The following is a 21599-nucleotide window of genomic DNA, read 5'->3' as shown; positions in this document are numbered from 1 at the left end:
TCCAGGAGCCTTGGCCCTGACTGCCCCCATCCTGCCTCTTAACAGCAGGAATATAAAGAAGGCTGTGAGGGTCCCCTCTGTTTTGACACCCCCCAGGGAGCTGCCTCTTTCCAGGTCTATCCCTCACTCCCCCCCCTCCCCAGCCCCAACCCTGACTAAAAAAAAAAAAAAATTAACTTGACAAGACGGGCACAGGACATCAGACAGCAATGGGGGAAGGAGGGTTCAGAGGAGGGATGCTGAGCTTTCTACTCAGTATCCTCCCCTTCTCCCTGCCACCCAGGGGCCTTTCATACCCCAGACCCTGCTCTCTTCCTGGGACCCATTCTCTCATGCCCCCTGGGCCCAGAGTTCCCTTGGCAACAATATGATGAGGGCACCTGGAGGGATTATTATATTTCTCTGAATATATCTATGTATCTACACCCTACCCGCCCCTCCCCCCCACTGCCCAGGGACTCTATACAGGTTCCCAAGGCACCCTAGGTGGGTATTTGACACACACATACACATCTCCCCCTTCCCCAGGCCATAATGGAGGAAGATACTGGCACCATGATGGGAAAGTCAGGAACTCCTGGGTCTGCCCTGGGGCCCAAGCTATTCCCAAACCCAGAGCCAAGCAGCCTGACTTCATCCCAACGGAAGCTCACAAGATGAGAAGGGACTAGGGAAGTAGGAGCAAATGTCCTGACACCTCCCTTTCGAAGAGTTGACTCAGGCCTCAAAAGCCCCCAGAGCTCAGGTCCTCAATCTTCGAGGTTCCAGGTGCTGAGGGACCTTGGCCCTTCCAGCCCCAGGGAAACCCAGGCATCAGCTCTCTTCCCCCCACCCCTGTCTTCTTTCAGCCTAGGTGGAGGAAACCCAATCAAGGGACATCATCAATCCCCCACAAAGTTCAGGAGTAGAAATGGGAAGAGCCATTAAGAATGTGAGAAGCAACACTAGTACTTCGGCTCAGAGCCCCAGGCCCTGCAACTGACGCAGGTCCCACCCCTTCACTCCCCCCACCTCCAGAGGCTGCCCTGCGCAGGGGTTGTGGGCTATTCCTTAGCAGCAGGAGGGCCCCACCTCGGGGAGGCCCTGTCTGGGGGGGTGGCCCCAGCCAGGTTGGGGGTCCTGGTGGTGCCAGGAGAGAAGGCTGGCGCCAGGCTGGGGGGGGCATGCCGGGTGGAGGGGGACCATGGCTCCAATGAGCCCCTGATCGAGGTACAGGGCGAGAGGGCCAGGCAGGGGCTGGAGGAGGGGCAGGATATCCCTGGGCAGCAGCCTCAGCTGGGATGCCTCCCAGGGCCATGCTGGAGAAGCCCAGCCTCATGCTTTCTGCATCAAAGGCTTCAATCTCCCGAGCCTGCCGTTCCAGTAGTGCCCGGATGCGCTCTGACCGACCAGTCTGCAGCGCCAACAGTTCTTCCTCTACCTATGATATACAACAAGTGCTCAGGGCTGAGGATAGGGGGAATACATCAGCATCTCCCCCACCCCCAATAGTTTGGGGCCCCTACCCGTACCCGCTGCTCCAAAAGAGCCCTTCTCAGGGCCACTCTCTGCTCCAGCTCCCGGGCTTCTCGCTCATGCTGACTCTCTGTCCGGATCTTGATCTTGCTCTGATAGGCATTCAGCAGCTCCAGCTCCTGCTGCAACTGCTGCCGCAGAGCTTGGAACTCAGACTCCTGGGTCTCATCCAGGCGAAGCTGTGAGAGGGCAGGTTCTGGAGTCAGATGGCAAAGAAACACCTGCTCCCCACCTGGGCTCCAGACCTCTTCCCTCCCCTCCATGACTAGCATTCTGCCTCTAAAAGATCAACTGTACCCCCCACAATGAGCCCCCCCCCCCATCAGGGCTGTGTTGTCGCTGAGCCTTACTGCCTGGGAGCTGAGCATCTCAGAGATGGACTGGTCATACTGTTCTGCTAGGATGGCCAGCTTTCGGGTCTGTTCCTCTTTAAGTCGCTTAAGGAGGCTCTTGTGTTGGGCCTTGGGGGTCCCCTCCAGCAGGTGCCCCCGAAGGGCCTTGTACTGCCGAGTCTGGATCTTACATGTCTCCTGGAACTGCTTCTTGATCTGCAACTCCTTTGACTACGGAGTGGACGGGTTGAGTGGGGAGATGTTGGGATGGGGCAAAGGAAGGGGGTAGGGAAGACAAGGAGGGAGAGACCGAAGCAGAGACAGAGAGGGGAGAGAAACAGAAAACATGTTAGACAGAGAGAGGGGAAGCTCAACACAGACAAAGAAGAGCATGAATTACAATGAACATAGAACTAGCAAAGAAAACTCAAGACGGTATCAGAAAGCATATGCATGGAGCCAGGGATGAGTGAGAAAGCATGCAAAGACAGTGGAGTGTGCCCAAGAGACAAGAGGACAAATAACTAAGAACCAGACAACACAGGACAAAGAGATGCAGAACTAGTAAAAAAGGCCAAGTTTACAGACAAAACACATACTCTAAGGACCAGAGAACTATGGAGAGTCTTTCAAACGACGCCTTGGGGAGGGGAAAAGTAAGACATCTGGGAATTGGGAATGAAGGGAATTGTGCCCTCCCTGGTGCTCTGCCAGCAAGGGGACCCAACCTCAAAGGAAGCAGCAGGGACTAGAAAGAGCCTCAGGCCCTGAGGGTGCAAGGACCATAGGTGGTTGTGGAACTATCGCCCTGCCAACCCCCCCACAACTCCCCAGTAATGTATGGCCCCTTCCATCTCTCCTCCCAGATCTTTTCCCCCTCCAGCTGTCCCTCCCCTTGATGCATTTCATTTTCACAACCAGACCCATCTCTTTCTCAGTCTCCTCTCCCCAGATTGTTTCATAACATCCATGGTTTACCCTTCAGTTGGTTTGCCCCCTGTGGGGGGGCTTGCTACCCTCCCCCTTCCCCTAGCCCTCAAGGGCTTTCATGCCTGGATGAGGGAAGGGGGAGGTGGGCAGATTGGACAAGACTGTGAGTGGAGTGGAGAATGTGCAGTCAAGGGGCAAGGCAGAATGAACAAAGGTACAAGGTAGGATGACAAAGGCATCTGATGAATAGGTCCCAAATCTCAAGGGAATCCATGGCTTAAGGGACAACACCTCTCACCTTCTGGGCCCTAGAACTAATGCAAAATCACTGCAGGTCAGGCAACGCTGCCAGGAGAGCAAAGCAAAAAGGACAAGGATCGGGGGAGAGGGACACAATGGAGATGGGAGTGAGGGGGACAAACAGTCATGGGGTGGGATGGGAGAGGGATGAAGTGGGCTCTGACTTGGGGTCTGGAGATTACAGGGAAGGTTTAGGGGCGGCAGGACAAAGCAGACGGAGGCGGCGGCCTGAGCCAAGGATATGGTTCCGCTCGAATGTTTTATTTATGTTTATCTTTCTTAGGGGTGGGGGTAATTGGGGAGCAGGGTTGGGGATGGAGGTAAGAAACAGAAAAACCAAATCAAAATCATATGAAAAAAAGTGACTACCCCTCCCAGCTAGCCCTGCCCCAAACCAGAGGGGACACTGCCCAGGCCCTGGAGAAGTAATGAGGGTGAGGATGAGGACACACACAATGGGAAGACACCAATAATTTAGGGGTGCTGGGGAGGGAACATAAATAAGTGTCACTTCCCAATTTAAGTGGATAGGAAGGGGAAAACTGCAAATCCTATGGGAACCCCTTCTCCTGAAGGGGCTTTGTTGGACAAAAGGACAGAACACACAAAGGGAGGGAAGGAATAAGGGCTGGGGAAGATCCTCCCCCATGCCAGTGGGGTGGGATGTAAAGTGCATGTGCTCTCTGCTGGGGTGAATAGTGGAAAGGAATCACCTCCAAGGTGGCAAGGCTCGGGGCTGCCTAGTTCGGAGACGGTGGTTGGAGGTAGCCCCAGGGGGCACTCGGGGAGGGACTGGGGGCCTTGGGCAGCGCTGACTATGTCTCAGCAGCCGGGGAATCCTACTTGGCCGTTCCCCCCTCAGCAACCCCCATCGGGCCAGTGCCTGGGCAGCCCCAGGGGACAGGTGAGCAGCTAGTCCTCTCCCAGCCCTAGCCAGCCGCCAGTTCCATCCTTTGCACAGGGCCCAGGCCTGGGCCAGTAAGGCCAGGGGATTTCGGGACCGGTGTGGGCGCCCACGACGGGGTCCTGGAACTGGCAAGCGGCTTCGGAAGCCATCCTTGTTGGTCTTGGGGTAGAGGGTAAAGAGGCCCCGGTCCCCTACAGCCCCACAGCCCTGTAGGGTCTGGAAGGCTGATCGTGACAGGCGGAGCAAGGCCCGCAGCCAGATCCTGGACAGCTCCCGCCGAAGCCTTGGGCCCTGCTGCCTTAACCAACTGCCTCCTGCTGCCAGTGCAGCTAAGGGCAGGACTAGAGCTGGCCAGGCTAAGAGCCAAGCAGCCCCAAGGCCCAGGGGCACCCCAGCTAAGCCCCTTTGCCAACTCAGCCCTAGCACTGCCCCCAGGGCCACCCCCTGGGCCAAGAGCAGGAAAAGGCTTGGAGGCATATGCAAGGCTGTACAGAGCAACAAGTACGAGGCCCCAAGGCCCACTAGTCCCACTTCCAAAGCCAACAGGGCAGCCTGTAGGCCACCTCTACCCTGGGCTGCCAAGAGTGGGAGCAATAGTAGTAGTGGCAAGAGGCCTGGAGAGGAGCCCACAGCAAAAGACAGACCAGCTAGGAGGCCATGGGACAAGAGGCCTAGAAGCTGACTAGTGGGGCTCAGTCTAAGAGGACCAGGGGGGGGCTCAGGAGGAATTTCAGGGGATGAACAACCATCCCCAGGATCCCTGGGAGTCCCAATGGGGGCTTCTTCATCCTCATCCTCCTCCAGGACTGGGGGCAAGACTGGCCCCTGGACCCATCCTAGCTCCATCTCCTCTCCCATGATAATCCACTCTTCCTTTCCCCACAACCTCCACTCCTCAGCCTCTTCCTGGCCGACAATCCTTCGCTCCCTGGAGCTGGGGGACAGGGTTTCAGGATCCTCAGCTTCCTCCCCATGGGGTAGCCTCCATGTCTGGTCTCCCAGAATCTTCCGTTCCCCAGAGTTGGGGGACAGGGCCACTACCTCCTCGGCCTCCTTCCCTACAATCCTCCGCTCCTCTGGCCCTATGGAGGCCCTAGCCCCTTCCTCTCCCAGAATCCTCCGCTCTTGGACAGCTGCTTCCTTCTCTCCCAGTGTCCTGTGTTCCTGGGCTGCCTCCTCTCCTAGCAGGCTCCGCTCCTCCAATTTGGGGCTGCAACTGGGCAACTCCCAAGCCTGCTGTTGTCCCAGGGGTCCAGAGCTCGGGTCCAGGGCCTGAGGGGTAAGGGATTTAGGGGCTGGGGGGTGCTCGCCAGGACGTACTTTGAGGCTCTTGGGCTGCTGGCGGACTTGGGCAGCATGCTTCTGGCGCAGCTCCTGCTCACGCCGCTTGTTGTATTCCAGCTGGTTTCCCAGCTCTGTCTGGTGCTGCAGACGGGTCAGCTCAGCTCGGGTACGCTGAACAGCCTGGAGCTGCCTCACCTCCAACTCCCGAGTTGACTCGTGCTGCCTTAGCAGCAATGCACACTCGAGGTCCTTCTGAGTCTGCTTCTTGTTCAGGTCCTGGTGGGGCAGGGAAAGGGTGGAGGGGCACAGCAGTGGGGTCAGGGTTGGGGGATGGTTGGGGAAAGGCCTTAAAGAAAGGATAGGGATGGAGGAAGGTGACATCTCAAAAGGGAGCCACAAACCACTAAGAGCTCCTCTAGGGGACTGGGAAGACACCCAGCAAAAGGGGGTCGAAAAGGAACAGAAAGAGAATTCCTGTTGGGAAGCTTCAGATGAGAAGAACAAGGAGGGAGAAGAGTAAGGGAGGGCTAAATGGGCAGGAAATGGGGAGTAAAGAGTATAGGATAGAGGAATCTCAAAGAAGCCTAGAAGCAGACAGTGTTGAAGAAAAATAGGAATAGAAGAAGGAAGCACAAGCAAGCTCAAAAGAAAGAAGGTAGTGATTAGAAAGAGTTGGGAGTTTAGGGAAGAAGACAAGGACCTGATTAGCAAAGGGAAGTAAAAGAGGTAAAAGAGAGATTAAGGAGAAAGGTAGAGAAGTAGGAGGACAGAAGGGAGCAGTAGGGAAGGGGAGATGTAGAAAGGACGGGAGAAAGCATACAAAGGGACAAGTGTGGGGCCAGAAGAGATCCAGGCCTACCTCCCGCAGCAGGTCCTGATCCAGGCTATGGCGGGCCAGGAGCATTTTACGCTTGTACTGGCGGCACTGCAGCTCAAAGTACTGGCGCTGGCGCCGTAGCAGCCCAGCCTCCTCCTCTGCCTGGCACTGCTGCAGCTGCTCCTTCTGGCGCAGCAGCCACTCGGCTTTCTCCCTCTTGGGGGTGCTTGGATTCTCCTGTAGTTCCTAAGCAGGGCATGGAAAGACCCATCGGAGGTCACCTAGAGCTGGCTCCACCAGGCCCCTCCTACCGTTCTGTCATCTATCCCACCAGTTCCCTATCTCCTCTTTGTCCTGTTTCTCTGCCGTTGACACTCTCTCTTTCCTAGTCTCTTTTCCTCCCACATGTAGAGAGAGGGTAAAGGAGTGGGAGGATATCAAAGAAGGAGGAAGATGAGGGTAAGAAAAGAGGGAGATGGAAGGAAGAGGAAAAGGGTCAGGGGGAGGAGGAGGAAGGGGAAATGCCCAGAGGTCTCTGTTCTTTCCTCCTCCCACTGTGGCCCTCTTTACAACCGGACTATATCCTCTCCGTTCTCTTTCCTGTCCCCTCCTCTCCTTTCTCCACCCCCACTCACCTCCTTGAGTTGTTCCTTCCTCAGCTTGTAAGTCCGTTTCTGCGCTTCCAGAAGAGCAGCCAGCTCCTTCTTCTGCTGACCTAAAATGTGCTGCTGAAACTTGCGTTCCTCTGCCTGGGCAGCACGGGCCTCCTTCTCCCCAATGGCCTGATGGCGCCGGGCCAGTTTTTCTGCCTCAGCCCCAAAGCCAGCCCGCTGGGCCTCCAGCTCCCGTTGCAGCCGGGCACTGTGTTCTTCCCGCTCACCCCGGAGTCTTGATTCCAGGGCCAGCAACTGCTTCTGGTGTTGCCGCCGCATTCGCTTGTAGCCACTCAACTGCTCCCGCAGGGCCGAGTCCTGCTCGTGCTCCTGGATCTGACGACTCACCTGGGTTCAAAGAGCACAGGAAGAATGGACTCAGTCAGAACACCAGAAATAAAGACAGCTGCCAATCTCTGGCCCCCAGTCCTAACTTACCAGGGAGGCAGTTCGGATGGTAGCAAAGTGATCCCGGTTTCGACAGTAAGCCCGTCGACGGGCAGAGGAGGAAGAAGCTGGAGGTTGAGGGGCCTGTAAGGGTCCTGGGGGTATCTCTGGCTGATAAGGGTCATCATATAGGTTCTCGGGGCCCTGGAGAAAAGGAAGGAGGCAAATGAGGATCAGATGTCTCATGAACCCAAGTCCTTGGGACCAAGAGCCTAAGCAATGGAGGAAAAGAGACAAGACAAACAATTAGAAAGAAGGACACCTTAGAAGCCCAGATTCCTAAATTCTTAATTAAAGACCCTCCTAAGCCAGACTGACAAGATAAAGGGTAGTGGTAACTCATCTCTAACAACAGGAGACACTGACTCAAACTGACTTTCTAGGGTTTTGTCCATTGTTGCTGCTTGCATTAGGTTCCCTGTACTCCCTCACCACCTCCCAGTCCATTCCCAAAAGAAGGCATGCTAAGGAGATACTGCTTACAGGGAGTCGGTGGATGATAGAGCTGTGAGAGGTGACTGTATGTTCACCTTCCTGCATCATGGCCATCTCTCCAGTCTCTGGGCCTTCTTCTTCCTCCTCTTCCTCTTCTTCTTCATCCTCATTATCAGATGCATCTGCTAGGCTGTTAACAGAGCTGCTCTGACTGGAGGCGCTGATAGACATACTGGGCACTGAATGACTGCTCTCCAGGCTAGTCAGGGTTCCTGCCCGGTGCAGGTAGGGCTCCGTCTCCTGAGAACAGAGAGTATGTATGTCTGCATTTAGGGAAGTCATGGAAAGGACTGGGCTGAGAGCCAGTATGTGCTAGAGGGCCCCAAAATCAGAAGGAGGGGAATGAGGATCTAGGATGAGCTGGGGACTTGCTGGGGTGAAAATTAGGGAGTGAAGCTGGGGGACTGGGAAGGGGAAGAATGGAAGAATACCAAATGCTAGGACAAAATACTGGGGTTGCAAAGGTCTACTCATACTCCTGATCAAAAACTTCAAGCGCTCCCCACTGCCTAAAGTGCAAACTCTATCCTCGTATTCACAGCCCTCCAAAACCTGGCCCCACCCTACCTCTCCTCCATTGCTCTGCTGCCCAATACCCATCCTATACTCCCACCAAACTAGATAGCTTGCTATTCCCCAAATACACTGCATTTCCTTCCTCCACATTTTTACTTATGCTAGGCTATACATTCTACCTAAATGTCTTCTCTCCCTCCTCCCCCCAAGTCTGACTCTTGACATCCTCCTAAACCTTTAAGATGCTGCTCCAATGTCATCTTGCCATGAAGCCTTTCCTATTCCCCCCAGTCTAATTAACTATTCCCTCCTGTACTCCCATGGTCCTCTGAATGAACTCCTTGTATGGCACTGTTCACATTTTGTCTTGTACTATAGTTATTTGTGTATATGTCTTACCTCCCCTACTAGAGTATAAGCTTCACGAGGGCAGGGACTGTGTCTTAGTCATCCTTGTATTCCCACAGCGCCAACCAGAGTGCATTGTGCACAGTGCATTGTGGGTTCAAGCTCTGGCTCCACCACTTACTAGCTGTCAAGCCATGGGCAAGTCACTTAACCTCTCTGAGTCTCAGTTTCCTCATCTGTAAAATGGGGATAATACTACTTGCGCTCTCTACCTCACAGAGTTATTGTGAGGAAAGCGACGTTTAATCTTTGAAGAACTATAAAAATGTGAGTGGTTATTATTATTACACATATTAGCTGCAACAAATATCTAATGAATGAATAGATGAGTGAGTAAATGAGATCCTTGAGCAGCAGAGCTGCTTACCTCCTCTTCCTCAGGGACTTCAGCACTGGGGCCATTCTGTGCCTCCTGGAATAAGATCTTCTTCATTTTTCGATACTGTAGGTTATCTAACTCCCGAACTGCATCCTTGGTCCTCTGGATCAAATCCATAATCACTGTGGGGGGGCGTTCCCGGAGCACAAAGCGGTGCTAAAGGAAGAAGCCAGTGTGACGTCTGGACGTTTACCCTGCTCCCTCCCTCTCTCTGTCTTTTGTGGAATGCAGGCTCCCTAAAGACCAGACCCTAAGTCTCTTCCCTAGCAATGAAAGCCTGAGCATTTCCCTTCAGCAGGCTCCAACAGTTCTGAACTGTACAAACACAGGCTCCCTTCCCAAAAGACACATATGTTATTTTCCCTAAAATCATTCATGCGTCCTGCTAGTCCCAGCTTCCAGTTTTCCAAATCAGGTTTTGCTTCCACAATGAGACCCCCTCCAACATCTATCTCACTCTGTCCCCAACTCCCAAAAAAACCCTTCACCTTGAGCAGCACATCTGAAGTTGGTCTGTCTTGAGGAATTTTCTGGAGACAAGAGTCAACAAAATTTCGGAAGTACTCAGACCTAGAAGAATGAAGAACCAAAAAGACAGTGGAGCACAACTGCCTTGACATGGTATCTCTACTCCCCCAAGAACTGTCCCGGTTGTAAAGAGTCCAGTTTCTCACCAATGTCCAGACTGGAGCACAGGGGACTCATTCTGTGCAATGTGGTATAAGGCACTCATCGCATTCATGTTAAACAGTGGTGGCTTCCGTTCCGCTGGGGAAAGAGGAAGAAAAAGAGATATAGAGAGCAGGATCAAAGCAGAAAAAGATGAGGAGAGACAAGACTGTGGGCACAAGGGTAGAAACGTAAAGAGACAGAGGGGGAGTATTGAGGAAGAAAAGGCCCCAGTACCTAATTCGATGCAAGTAATCCCCAAAGACCAAACATCCACCTTGCCATCATATTGTCCTTCATCCATGGCCAAAATCACCTCAGGAGCCATCCTGGGGAAAAGGACAAGAAAGGAAAATCCCTGTTTTCCAAACTCTCCTCATAAGCCTTATCTTCTCCCCACCTTAAACCCTCCTCTACCTATGTTCCCATCCCAACTGTCTCTGAACCCCAGTTATCATTTCCTCTCACCAGTATGGAGTGCCCACAAAGGAGTTGGCAGGTGCCATGATGGAGGCTGAGCCAAAGTCCCCTAGCTTGACTAAGCCTGGTTCCGACAATAAGATGTTCCCAGCTTTCACATCCCTGAAGTGGGTAAAGAATGGTAAGCTGAGTTAATGGGATGTCTGGGATGGGAGGGCTTCCCATAAAAAAAGGAATTCATGGGTGGGGTCAGGAATGATACATACCTGTGGATCATGTTGTGAGAGTGTAAATAGGCCAGGCCCTGTAGTGCACCATGGGTTACAGCTGCAATCTCTACCTCCTGAAGGGGCTTCTTGTGCACTAACAATGATGATGGAAACAACTCAAAGTTATATGGTGTTTAAAGGTTTACAAAGTACTTAGAAAGCCAAGAAAGCCCAAAAAGGGGCCCTCCCTGACTCTCTGGGCATCCCCACCAGCTTTCTTTCCATTTTCTTTACTGTTTTCTTAGATTCCCTTATTAGCCTCAGGGTCACTCACCCTCTAGAAGGTCAGAGGCAGAGCCCAGGCAATACTCCATCACCAGCTAAGAAAAAGTCAAGAGTTAGACAAGTAAGCAGTGTCACCTATTCTCTCTGACTCAACTGCTAACTATAGCTAGCAGTTCCAAAGGAAATGACAAGGGGTCTCTTAATGGTAAGTATCGTGTATCCTCACTAGCATACCCCTTTGGAACCCTAATCCTTCTGAGAACCAGTCTCACTTTCCCCATAAAAAGTTTTTTTCTGACTATTCTCTCTCCTTTCCTTAGGTTTTATCACTTATCTTGATACTTAATATTCCATTTTAAGTTTTTCACTTTGTATCCTCAACTAAATTTTAAACTCCTTAAGACTAGGAACCATGAATATCTTCTTTCTTTGTTGTCATTACTACTTTCTCCCCCCTCCCCCAACACTGTTAGGCACAGAAAAGACGTTCACGAATTTAACTTGGTTAAGTGGGACTAGGTCAGGTGGAAGGCCAAATCTAGATTTTCGGGGTGGGGAGAGGATGAAAAGGGGGAAGGAGAGAATGAGTCACAGTTTACCCAAGCAGTATGTTCCCTCAGGTAACAGCCTCGGTACTGGATGGTATTCGGATGCCGAAGCTTCTGCAGAAATCGCACCTCCTTGATGATATCTTGCCATTTCTAGGAGAACCATCAGGTTTGGAGGAGGATAAAGTAGGGATAAGCAGATGGGGTCATCCATAGGTACATGGCCCCATAGCCCTGGATGTAGTTTCTATCCAAAACCCACCCTCATGCCATACCCCCAGACCCTACCTACCTCATTAGACTGCTTCCCACTATAGGACATCTTCTTGATGGCAACAACCTCACTGCTCCGGACATCACGAGCCTAGAGGGCCGTAGGGTTGTAAGGGTAGGGTTCTGCAATAGGGCCAGGACCCCAGAAGAAAACTAGGAAGGAGGCGAGACAGTGGGAGGATGGGCTAAATTAGCTGAGGGGCAGCAGGATGACATCCTGGGAAAGAATTTTAGCATAAGCCTGAGAGAAATCAGGAGCCTAAGGAACTGGGAAGGGAAAAGAGGGAAAAGCATAGCACAAGGTAACAAAGGTGGGTTGGGAAAAGCCCACTCACAAAGTAGACAGCTCCAAAACTGCCATGGCCAATCTCTCGGAGATCAGAAAATAGCTTTTCAGGGTCATCCTTGAAGAAGAGTTCAGCCACATCTGGATCCTTCAGGCTCCCAGCCCGGCCCCCTGCCGGCATGTCGGCCCCGTGGGGGATGGGGATTGGGGCCCGGCCTAGAGTATAGAAACAGTCTTAGAATAGGTACTTCTATGGCAAGGAGGTAAGGAAGATGGGGGTAGGGAGACTGGTGGAGAAGGTGGGTGGGGAAATCCTCAGAAAGGGAACAAGACCCTAGGTCTCCATCTCCTCCCCCATTCCTTTGTTGAGGGCAAGGCACTGCTAAGGATCAGCAGGGGCAGAGTGGAAACTACATTTAAACACCAAAAAAGAAGTTGTCATGGCAACAGAAGAAGGGGGTGAGGAAAGATGGTCCTAGAGTTCATAAAACTGCTGGGGAGGTTCCTCAAATCTTAGTCTTAAAAACCACTATCCTAACCCAGTTCTTTGCCCCCTACTCCCAAGATTTCTTTGCCCTCTATAGAAAGAGGAATCCTATTTCTTAACCCCCAGCCTCAAATTCTAGGTCTCCTCTTCCCTCCACAGTCTTGATTCTTCCCTTCTTTTCCAAGAGCTGCCCAGCTACCCTCCTGCTTCTGCTCTCAGCACCACTCCCTCCCCCCCCTACTCCCCCACCTCTCATACCCTGAAGGAGAACAGGAAGTGGCCTGGCCGGACACTGTGGAAATCCGGCCATTGTCAAACCCATATTCACTGGGGAATAGGGGTGGGAAAAGAGAGAAAGGGTTCTAGAAACAAGCATGTAATGGTCAAATCAAAGCTCTAAACTCCTCTGTCTTGTCTGGTTTTCAAACTTCTCCATAATCTGAGCCTACATCTCTTACCCAGCGCAACTTTATCTCCCACTATTTTCCAAGAAGCACTTTACACTCCAGTCAAGCCAGTTTCTTCACTGCTCCCACTCAAGGCCCAGCTCCAGTCCCACCTCCTTAATGGAAGCCTTTCCTGGCCACTCCAACCATCAATGGCCTATCTTCTTCAAGGTCTTACAACAGCTATAATCTATATCACACAATCTGGAACTTAATTATATTCTCCTATTGTTCTCTCTTGTTTCATGTCAGTTCCCCACTTCCCACAACCAGATTGTAAACTCCCTGGGGGCATGAAACATGTCCCATCTTCTCCTGAAGCCTCATTGGCCCTCAGCACAAGGCTGAAAAGACACAAGATTTTGTTTAAAGACTTTTTGACTGATCCATCTTCATTTCTAGGTCATATAAACTGTAGCCCCAGTCCATTTCCCTTGAGGGTCCCACTAAGGATATCTTCCACATACCCCATAAGTAGAGGGGTTCAACTTGCAATACCATGCTTGAAATCTTTTCAGGACCCAAGGATGCCAAATAAGAACCTAATCCTTATATTGTTCCGGCATTATTAGAGAAAAGACATTTTCTTCTAGCCTCTCCAAGTCTCTCTCTCCCGGCTTGAAAGGGATGTCATCAAGACTACAAGTGCCATTAGCGAGTGAAAACTGGATTTCTCCCCACCCCAAGTCCCCAGATTACCCTGACCACGGTGACCCACAGCCTGAGGATGGCAACAAAACTACCAGTAGGTCTGGCATTTAGCCAAGTGAGAATCCAATTTCTCCCAGGCATCTCATAATCTAATTTCTAGCAGAGGGTCTGGTATTTGAATGTTGACACACAGTAGGACCCTAAAAAGTACACAAATGTCCCGTAACCGCGGAGGCCAGATGTAGGACGAAAAGAGTACAGACAGTTGGGGTCTCCATGCTGACCAAGGGGACACGGATAAACCCCTCTTATCAACCCAGGGAAGGGGAATGGTATGGGAAATAGCAGAGCTGAAACTCTCCTCTCAACCGGAAAGTACATCCGATCTGGGACCTCCTGGTCCCCATTCTAAACCTTAAGTGTCAAACAAAAAGAGACCAAGGCTAAGGATGGAAATACTGATTTGATGGAAGGTAATCTTCCCTCTTTAATGGACCACGGGGCAAGACCTCCAAGTTCTTCCTGCCTAAAAGGGCGGTATGGATGCGAGTGACCTACACAGCCAAAGCGACCAAACAAATCGGAAACCCGTCCCACACCTCCAGAGCTGGCTTCACAAGGCAGAGGTTCTCTACAATGGGGGCAGCCCCAAGCCTGGGGATGCAGGCGTCCTGGAGGCCAGGAGGGAGAGGGGCCAACCTGGCCGTCCCGGGGGCGGGGGCGGGGGCTCCTTGTCGATGACAACTGTGAGTAACTCTCGGCCAGGTAGAGAGTGAAGGTTTGCAAGTGTTCGGGAGCCCCAGGTGGGGAACCTGAGGCCGGTGCGGGGCGAGCCCTGGGCCGGATCTCACACACGCGCACACGCCCGGGCACGGGGCTGGGCCCCGCGACGGGCCTTACCTGGAGGGGGTCGCTAGGGTGCCCCAGCGTCTCCGCCGTCGCCTCCGCCTGGGCTCCTCCGGGGGCTCCGGGGAAGCTGGCTCCCTGCCCCCTCCCAGGCTGGGCTGGGGGCGGGAGGAGGGCCGCAGGGGGCGCGCCTGACACTCCCCCCACCCCCCGGCGTCCTCTCGGCGATGACAGGCGGCGGCGGGGCGCCTCCGGCCGGGCCCCCTGGAGCGGCGGCTGGGGCTGAGGGGCGGGTGGCAGCCCCGCGCCCCCCACCCCCGCCCCGGCTTCCTCCTTCCTCCTCTCTCCAGCAGGGGGAGGCGGGAAAGGCTGGAGCTGACCCCGCCGCCCCTCCCTCCTGGCTCCCTGCCCTCGCCGGCTGCCTCCCGCCGCGGCTGCGGCCGCTGTCCCCGCGCGGCTGCTCGCTGCCTCCTTCCCGTCGCCTTGCTCCCTTCTCTGCCCCTCCCTCGACCCGCCCGCCTGTCCGACCCTGGGCGGCGGAGCCCCTCTCAGTCCCCTCTCTCTCCCTCTCCCTCTCTCGCTTCCCCCCAATTCCAAGATGGTGGCCGGGCGGGAGCGCGCAGGCGCGGTAGGGGACACCGGGCCAAAGGGGGCGGGCCCCGGGGGGCGGAGCCCCAGAGGAACCCTCCCCCCCGCGCCGCCGTCCTCGCCGCCGCGGCCCGGCTCTCGCCGCCGACAGGTTGAGGCCTCCGGCCGGGCGCGCGCGCGCTTCCGCCACGCGGCCTCCGGGCGGGAGGAGGGCCGGAGGGGGCGGGGCCCAGAGCGCCCACCCCTCCTCCTCCGCCTCTCCCGAATCTCCGCAGGCGGGGGGAGGGGAGGCGGCAAGAGACAGGCCGCATGCGCTCACCCGCCTCGGCCCAGCCTGTTGCTAGGGGAAGCTTGGAGAGGGACGGCCTAACGAGGAGGCGCGGGACAGGCCGCGGTCTACGCATGTGCGGAGAGCGTGGGGCGTGCCCAAGGAGAAAAGGCGGGAAACGGCCCACTCTGAAGTTTGTAGACCATCTGGACAAGGGAGGCGCGCCAAGCACAGAGGGATGGAGGGACGGGGAGTGCCGGGCAGGCCGAGCTCGGCCCGTTCCTCTCGTTCGGCGCGCCGACACGAAACCGAAGCCAGCAGGGAAGCTCCGTTCTCACTTCTTCCCCCCATCCCCGGCTTAAGGCCCTCTAGGATGCGGTCAGGGAGTAGCCCAAATTCTGCAGACTAGCAGGTTACACTCAAAGACAATACCTCAGACTCACCAGGAGGATAAGAAATCTTTTTAATGGTCCTCAGCCCCTCTTTTAGTCCCCCCCCCATTTGATCCAGCTCAGGGGCCCACACGGGCCTACAGTACGAGAATCACAGACCTAGGGAAGGAAAAAGAGCAGACTGTAAGCCGACGCAGGGCAAGCTCCTTGTTTTGTCTTGCATAGAGCATCAGGAGGCAGGCAAGATGACTCCCAGAGACAACACCCAGCAGCCTTTAGAGAAACAAGTAGGAAGGGCTGGAAAAGGCAGGAGAAGGCACCAAAGGACCAGTCTCCGGGGATCTGCTGTGGGGTTTTATTCACTCAGGACCACACGTCTATACTGTTCAAGCATTTAGCAGTTCCTGCTTCCCTTAAGGAACACAAACAGGAAGACCCAAAATCATGGAGTGGCTCTGTCTTCAACCCCTTATTCTAGTCCTGGGTCTCTTCTGCTCATCCAAACCTAGGTCTGGGCTTCCCATCTGCAGTGGGGCCCACACTAAGCACTCCCTAAATCTTTGCTGGAGCCAGGGGGCAGGCCAAGAAATCATGTGGACAGTCGCTGCCAAAGCAACAGGAGGGACTCAAAATTCAATAAATCTAGGAGATTTGGGGGGGGGGGTTAGGCTTTTCAGGCTAATGATATTGTCTGGCCCTCGAATGATGTTATTAAATAAATATCCAAATGGCCCTTGGCAGAAAAAAGGAAACAGAGGCTCTTACCTGTAAGTAAAGTACAGCCAAGTTTAAATATGGGTCCTCTGCCAGGGTGTGTCCCAACGTGGATGGGTACAGACTGCTGCAAAGCAGCAAAGGAAGCCACAGAAAAAGAGGAGAAAGGAACTGAAGTAGAGAAGCCTGGAACCACACATAACCCGTTCCTCCTGTGAGTTGGTAGAACAGATGAAGGAAAAAAAAAATGATATTTCCCTTACCATTGCTCCTAGATAGCAATGAAACAGGAGAGGGATTAGCAGCGGTTGGGGAGAAGAGAATGTTAAAGCGAGAAGAAGGGGGGGGGAGGGAAGAGAGTAATTGGGATAGGGAAAGTGGGTCCTAAACCTTAGTAATGAACTAAAAAGAAACAATTTAGGGAACACAAACAAGGAAGGTTCATATAAAGACAACTCTCACAGACTGGTGCTCTTACCATAGTAAGTAGCTTGGTGAGAATAAGACCCTCATGGCTCCAGACCTCAAAACATTCCTCTTCTGGCTTGGAACTCTCAATGGTATTCATGTTCCTAATATCTCCCACCCCTTCCTCTAAACAAGATGTGGGTGGTTGGCTGGAGGGCAGGATTTTGGAGGACCCACTGATAACCAAGCAAGTCCCAGAGCTTTTCTCTACTGGCACCAGGGCTGTGATCACTAGTACCTCCTCTGCAAAAGAGCCTGGAGAGAAGGAGGAGAAATGGAAGAAAATTGGGACTTAAAAGAACATATTTCAGGGAGTTAGTGGAGCATTCTTCTCTATATGTGCCAAAGCAGATAGTCTACAACATACATATTCAACTAAGTATATCCAATTCAAGAAACACAATATTTATTTAAAGCTGGAAGGGATCTGGAAGACCGTACAATCCAATCCCTATTTAACACTGCTCCTTTTTTTATCTTCTTAGGGGCATAATCATAGAACATCAGAGCTAGAAAGAATCTTGGACATTATCTAGTCTAACCCTCTCTATAAATGAGGAGAAATGGAGGCTCAAAGAAATGAAGATTTTAATTTTGAGGAAATATGGCTCAGAGAGATTGGAATTGACCCAGTTTCACACAGTAGGACAGTGGCAGAGTTAGGATGATTCCTATACAATTACAAGTCTCCTCTTCCAATCTTATTAATAAATCCTTCAAAATATAACTTGGAAAAATATTTTCATGTCCACCAAAAGTACCCATTACATTGTGGTTTCTCAATGACCGGCCAGGGTCAGCATCATCACCTAGTGTAGTATAATGGAAAGTACTTCTGACTGATGAGAAATCTTGATTTTTAGTTCTTAGCAAGTCAAATCCTTTTTCTGAACTTCCATTTCCCACTCATATAAAATGAGAAAGCTTGGGGCGGCTAGGTGGTACAGTGGGGGTGGCTAGGTGGCGCAGTGGATAAAGCACTGGCCCTGGAGTCAGGAGTACCTGGGTTCAAATCCGGTGTCAGACACTTAATAGTTACCTAGCTGTGTGGCCTTGGGCAAGCCACTTAACCCCATTTGCCTTGCAAAAAACCTAAAAGAAAAAAAAAAAGAAAAAAAGAAACTAAAATGAGAAAGCTGGACCTCATAAGTGTCTTAAGAGAGCTTTTAGCTCTCACATTCTATGATTATAGGATGCCAAGAAGAAAAGGAAAGGAACACAGTGCTACTGGAAAGAGAAGGCCTTCTTAATTTTATCTACAAAATGAAGATAATACCACTTATCTGCCTTGAGGCTTCCTTCACAGGATTCCAAATGCCAGGTAAGATTTTATATATATATATATATGTCCTTTTGAAAGCTATGTTCAGATGTAAAGGATTGTTATTTCACATTCTTGGGAGAAACAAGAAAATGTTTCTAAGAAATTATAGGAAAGGAAGAATTTCAGGCTATACTTAATCCATTTCATCATTTTCTTCTCTCACCACTTAGTCCCAGTTGATGACCCTGGATGGTGGCCCGAAGTTGTTGAGTCTTGTTCTTCTTGCCACCATCTCCTAAATTTAAAGTGGTCAGCAGTTTTACAGTACTAGACTCAGGTGCAGATGATTTCCCTGCAGCTGTCCTATTCCAAGGGCAGAAAGTCAGTTGACCCAGAGATCTCATGAAGGAGACCCAATCCTATGTGCAAAAAAGTGATAAAAGGGTATAAGACCAAATTGACAGGAAAGACAGACCTCAGAAACAATAAGAAGTAATCTCACCTGAGGGATATCAGGATTTCGAAGGCCATCACCATGGTTAAGGATAAAACTACCAAGGCCTAGGCCTGAAGCCCCAATTAGCAACAATGCAAGTGCAGCACAAACCAAAGGTGGACGGTGTGCCAGGCAGAGCTGCAGGTTCTCTCCTGCTGGCCAGCTGCCCATAGGGAGGTGAGGGTGGCTGAGAATCTGCCAGAGGAAGAAAAATTCAACGAAGCAAGTGTTTATGTGCTGTGGGCTACGCCTTCTACTATATGCAAGACTTTGTACTAGAGATGGAAACAATTCTCTTTTCATTCTTACATTATATCGAGGTCATAGTACATTTTCAAAGATAAGTAAGTACAAAGGTAATATGGGAGGGAGGAAACCAACAACAGGGTGGCAGTAGGTGGGCAATGGGATCACCAAAAAAAAAAAAGTCCCTAGAAGGTGACACAAATTAAAAATCAAGAAACAGCTGGTGAAGAGATGCTGAGGAGGATACAGGGCAAAGCCTTGTATATCTTTCCCCTCCAATCAACCAGGGAAAAAGATATTTAGAAATATTGTGGAGACAGGAAAACTAATTTTGCTTGAGGGGAGACCAGACATCATTATAATTAGGAAATTATCAATGCTTGTTCCACCCCCATCAGTTAAAAAAACCCCAAACACATCTATCTCCAGGAACTTAAATCGTCTTAAAGGAAAAGAGTATATGGGGGGCAGGGGGAAGAGAGATTGAAGTGGGAGATTAGTACTGGTTTAAGGGAAAGGTCTGTAAGATGATATTTAAAAGAATGAAAAGGTCAGGGTGGAAGAGAAGAGAAAGGAATGAAGAGTGACACTTCACCTTCTGGGTAAATTTTGTGACACTTTTCCAGCAAGTGATCGTTATCCCTGTTTTACAGGTGATAAATTGAGGCTCAGAAGGAAGAAGTGACTTGGGCCAGGTCAGCCCAGCAGCAAGAGAGGACTAGAACGGGCTTTCTAAATCCCCAGGCCCAGGGCTCTTTCCAATACCCAAAGATGCCAGTGTCGGGGGCAGTTAGTTGGTGCAGTGGATAGAGCACCGGCCCTGAAGTCAGGAGGACCTGAGTTCAAATCCTCAGACATTTATTAATTGCCTAGCTGTGTGACCTTGGGCTAGTCACTTAACCCTATTGCCTAGCAAAAACTAAAAAAGAAAAAAGATGCCAATGTCGGAGGGGGGGAGCCGGAAGGAGGGCTGCTCCCAACACTCTCCTTCACCCTTTGGACTTCTAAAGATAAGCAGGCAGGGCCGCGTGGAACATCCGGGCCAGGATGGGGTCCGGCACCCCGGCTGCTCCCCTCAGCCGAGCGCTCCTCCCATGCCCCCGCTAGCAAACTCCCTGCAGGCCCCGCGTGAGCCCCTGCCGCTCACCCTTTAAATGCCCAGCCGAAGTCCAGGAGCCGCCTGACGTCACGCCGGAGACAGGGAAGAGGCGGGCCACACATGCGCATTCTGTCCGGCTCCCGACCTTCGAGGCCAATCGGGGAAGAGGCGGGCCACACATGCGCATTCTGTCCGGCTCCCGACCTTCGAGGCCAATCAGGGAAGAGGCGGGCCACACATGCGCATTCTGTCCGGCTCCCGACCTTCGAGGCCAATCTCTACCTATGGGAGCGAGAAGGTCCTCAGCGGCCGATTCAGTTCCGGGATTATGGAGTGGATCAAACTATTCTCACATACAGTGCAGGAGTACAGGATAAGGTACTAACATTTTTCTCCCCTTTCCCTCCAAAAGAGGCTAATGCCATGAGGATGAAACTATCAGTTTTGACCTGAAATATCGCTAAAACTATAGTCTGCCTCCGTATATTAGGCTATAGAAGCTTCAGTTTTACCTTGGTCTCAGGCATTTGATTAAGAAACTCCCCTCTCTTTGCTCATACCATTTTCAAAACCTGGCCCCTCCCCTCGGGGAAGGAGACCCCCAGTGGGGGTTTTAGTGGGTGGGGTTTTCATTTCTGTGCTACTTTCTGGGAGTTTGAGTCTAGTTCCCTACGTCAATCTAGACCACGGTAATGAATAATTAGTGGTCTCTTGAATATGCGATACAAAGTAACAGCAACAATATCCTCCTTCCAAGTCAAGGACTTGTATATATCGTTTATATATTTTTGGGTCCAAATCTATTGTCCGACTAAGCAATTACTTGGGGAAGGTATTGTACTAGGTGCCGAAGGTGCAAAAGTATCGCGCAAAACTGACTGCAGTCAAAGAGCTTGCAATCTCCATGAACATTGAGCTCCTTCTATGTAAAGAGAGACAGCATCTGAACAAGCTGATAGACATGGTTCTTTGAGAGGGGAAAGAACTCTGATGACTGGAAGATCAAAAAAGACTTCCGGGAAGAAGGAACATGTTTTGAGGGAAGCCAGGGATTTTAAGGGGTGGAAGTGAGGAATAAGTGCAAAAACAAAGTTGGGATGAGGGTGGGGGTGGGGTAATACCAAGATTAGGAAACAGCACCAAGGACAAACCAGTGTTTCTTTGCAGTCTAGGAAATATTGAAGAGTAATATTGGAATAAATAAATATTAGAAGAATATCTTTATTTTTTCCAATTACACGTGAAGATGGTTTTCAACATCCATCTTTTTGTAAGTTTTTGAGTGGCCCATTTTTCTACCTCCTTCCCTTTCCTCACCCCTTCCCATGACAGAATATTCTGATGTAGGTTGTATATGTACAATTATGTTTAATGTATTTCCATATTAGTCATGTTGTGAAAGAAGAGTTAGAACTAAGGGGGAGGAACGTGAGAAAGAAAGAAAAAACATACAAATTTTAAAAGTGAAAATAGTATGCTTGAATCTACATTCAGATTCAAAATTTTTTTCTCTGGATGTAGATGACATTTTCCATCACAAGTCTTTTAGAGTTGTACTTGATCAATGAACTTCTGAGAGGAACTAAGTCCATCATAGTTGATCATCACATAATACTGCTGTTAATATGTACAGTGTTCTCCTGGTTCTGCTCATTTCACTCAGTATCAGTTCATGCAAGCCTTTCCAGATTTTTCCTAAAATCTGGCTGATTCTTTATAGAATAATAGTACTCTATCACATTCATACACCACATTTTGTTGAACTATTCCCTAGTTGATGGAATTTCTGAGAATCTTTTTTTTTTAAAGACAATTCTTGGAAATTTGACATGTAAAAGACGAGTGTTGGGTCCTCAGGTTTTTTCACAATGGTCCCTCTCAAGAATTCTGTCCTTGGGGGATCCTGACTTCAAAGAGAAATATGGTTTTTTGTAACATTCTCCTGAAGTACCTGGGAAATC

The 21599-nt window shown here is 51.2% G+C and overlaps 2 protein-coding genes across 5 annotated transcripts; both read right to left on the bottom strand.

Moving 5' to 3' along the window:
* Positions 1-136: 136 nt before the first annotated feature.
* On the bottom strand, positions 137-14601 carry TAOK2 (TAO kinase 2). 3 transcript variants are annotated; one of them, XM_074197308.1, is made up of 19 exons: positions 14158-14601; positions 11723-11889; positions 11407-11478; positions 11166-11267; positions 10616-10661; positions 10339-10435; positions 10121-10234; positions 9890-9981; positions 9658-9751; positions 9472-9553; positions 8972-9139; positions 7669-7920; positions 7177-7329; positions 6721-7086; positions 6128-6331; positions 5305-5544; positions 1866-2078; positions 1512-1694; positions 137-1420 (listed from the first exon to the last, which is right to left on the bottom strand). In XM_074197308.1, the coding sequence occupies exons 2-19, from the start codon at positions 11852-11854 to the stop codon at positions 899-901; spliced, it is 3132 nt and encodes a 1043-aa protein (XP_074053409.1). In that variant the 5' UTR covers positions 11855-11889; positions 14158-14601; the 3' UTR covers positions 137-898. The 3 variants fall into 3 exon arrangements, with proteins under 3 accessions (XP_074053409.1, XP_074053407.1, XP_074053408.1); XM_074197306.1 differs by lacking the exons at positions 137-1420; positions 1512-1694; positions 1866-2078 and having other exon boundaries at positions 2744-5544; XM_074197307.1 differs by lacking the exons at positions 137-1420; positions 1512-1694; positions 1866-2078; positions 14158-14601 and having other exon boundaries at positions 2744-5544; positions 11723-14099.
* A 776-nt stretch (positions 14602-15377) lies between these two features.
* TMEM219 (transmembrane protein 219) lies at positions 15378-19794 on the bottom strand. 2 transcript variants are annotated; one of them, XM_074197305.1, is made up of 6 exons: positions 19135-19543; positions 18300-18488; positions 18021-18216; positions 16544-16788; positions 16117-16277; positions 15378-15510 (listed from the first exon to the last, which is right to left on the bottom strand). In XM_074197305.1, the coding sequence occupies exons 2-5, from the start codon at positions 18462-18464 to the stop codon at positions 16140-16142; spliced, it is 744 nt and encodes a 247-aa protein (XP_074053406.1). In that variant the 5' UTR covers positions 18465-18488; positions 19135-19543; the 3' UTR covers positions 15378-15510; positions 16117-16139. The 2 variants fall into 2 exon arrangements, with proteins under 2 accessions (XP_074053406.1, XP_074053405.1); XM_074197304.1 differs by lacking the exon at positions 19135-19543 and adding an exon at positions 19687-19794 and having other exon boundaries at positions 15379-15510.
* Between the last annotated feature and the right edge of the window lie 1805 nt (positions 19795-21599).

The sequence above is a fragment of the Macrotis lagotis genome, chromosome 8 (assembly GCF_037893015.1).
Source record: "Macrotis lagotis isolate mMagLag1 chromosome 8, bilby.v1.9.chrom.fasta, whole genome shotgun sequence".
In the NCBI taxonomy this organism is placed as follows: Eukaryota; Metazoa; Chordata; class Mammalia; order Peramelemorphia; family Peramelidae; genus Macrotis; species Macrotis lagotis.
The sequence above is the reverse complement of the archived record's forward strand: the minus strand, read 5'-3'. Positions and strand labels throughout refer to the sequence as shown.

Bases quoted from the DNA above. Each gene is read 5' to 3' on its own strand.
- TAOK2 (XM_074197306.1), bottom strand. From the start codon at position 11,854: ATGCCGGCAGGGGGCCGGGCTGGGAGCCTGAAGGATCCAGATGTGGCT. The intron at 10,235-10,338 runs GTATGTATCATT...TACCCACTTCAG, and splicing joins TCTCACAACATGATCCACAG to GGATGTGAAAGCTGGGAACA. The intron at 6,332-6,720 runs GTGAGTGGGGGT...TGCCCTGCTTAG, and splicing joins GGAAGGAACAACTCAAGGAG to GAACTACAGGAGAATCCAAG.
- TMEM219 (XM_074197304.1), bottom strand. From the start codon at position 18,464: ATGGGCAGCTGGCCAGCAGGAGAGAACCTGCAGCTCTGCCTGGCACAC. The intron at 18,217-18,299 runs GTGAGATTACTT...TTTTGCACATAG, and splicing joins GAAATCCTGATATCCCTCAG to GATTGGGTCTCCTTCATGAG. The intron at 16,789-18,020 runs GTGAGAGAAGAA...CCTTCTCTCCAG, and splicing joins TCATCAACTGGGACTAAGTG to GCTCTTTTGCAGAGGAGGTA.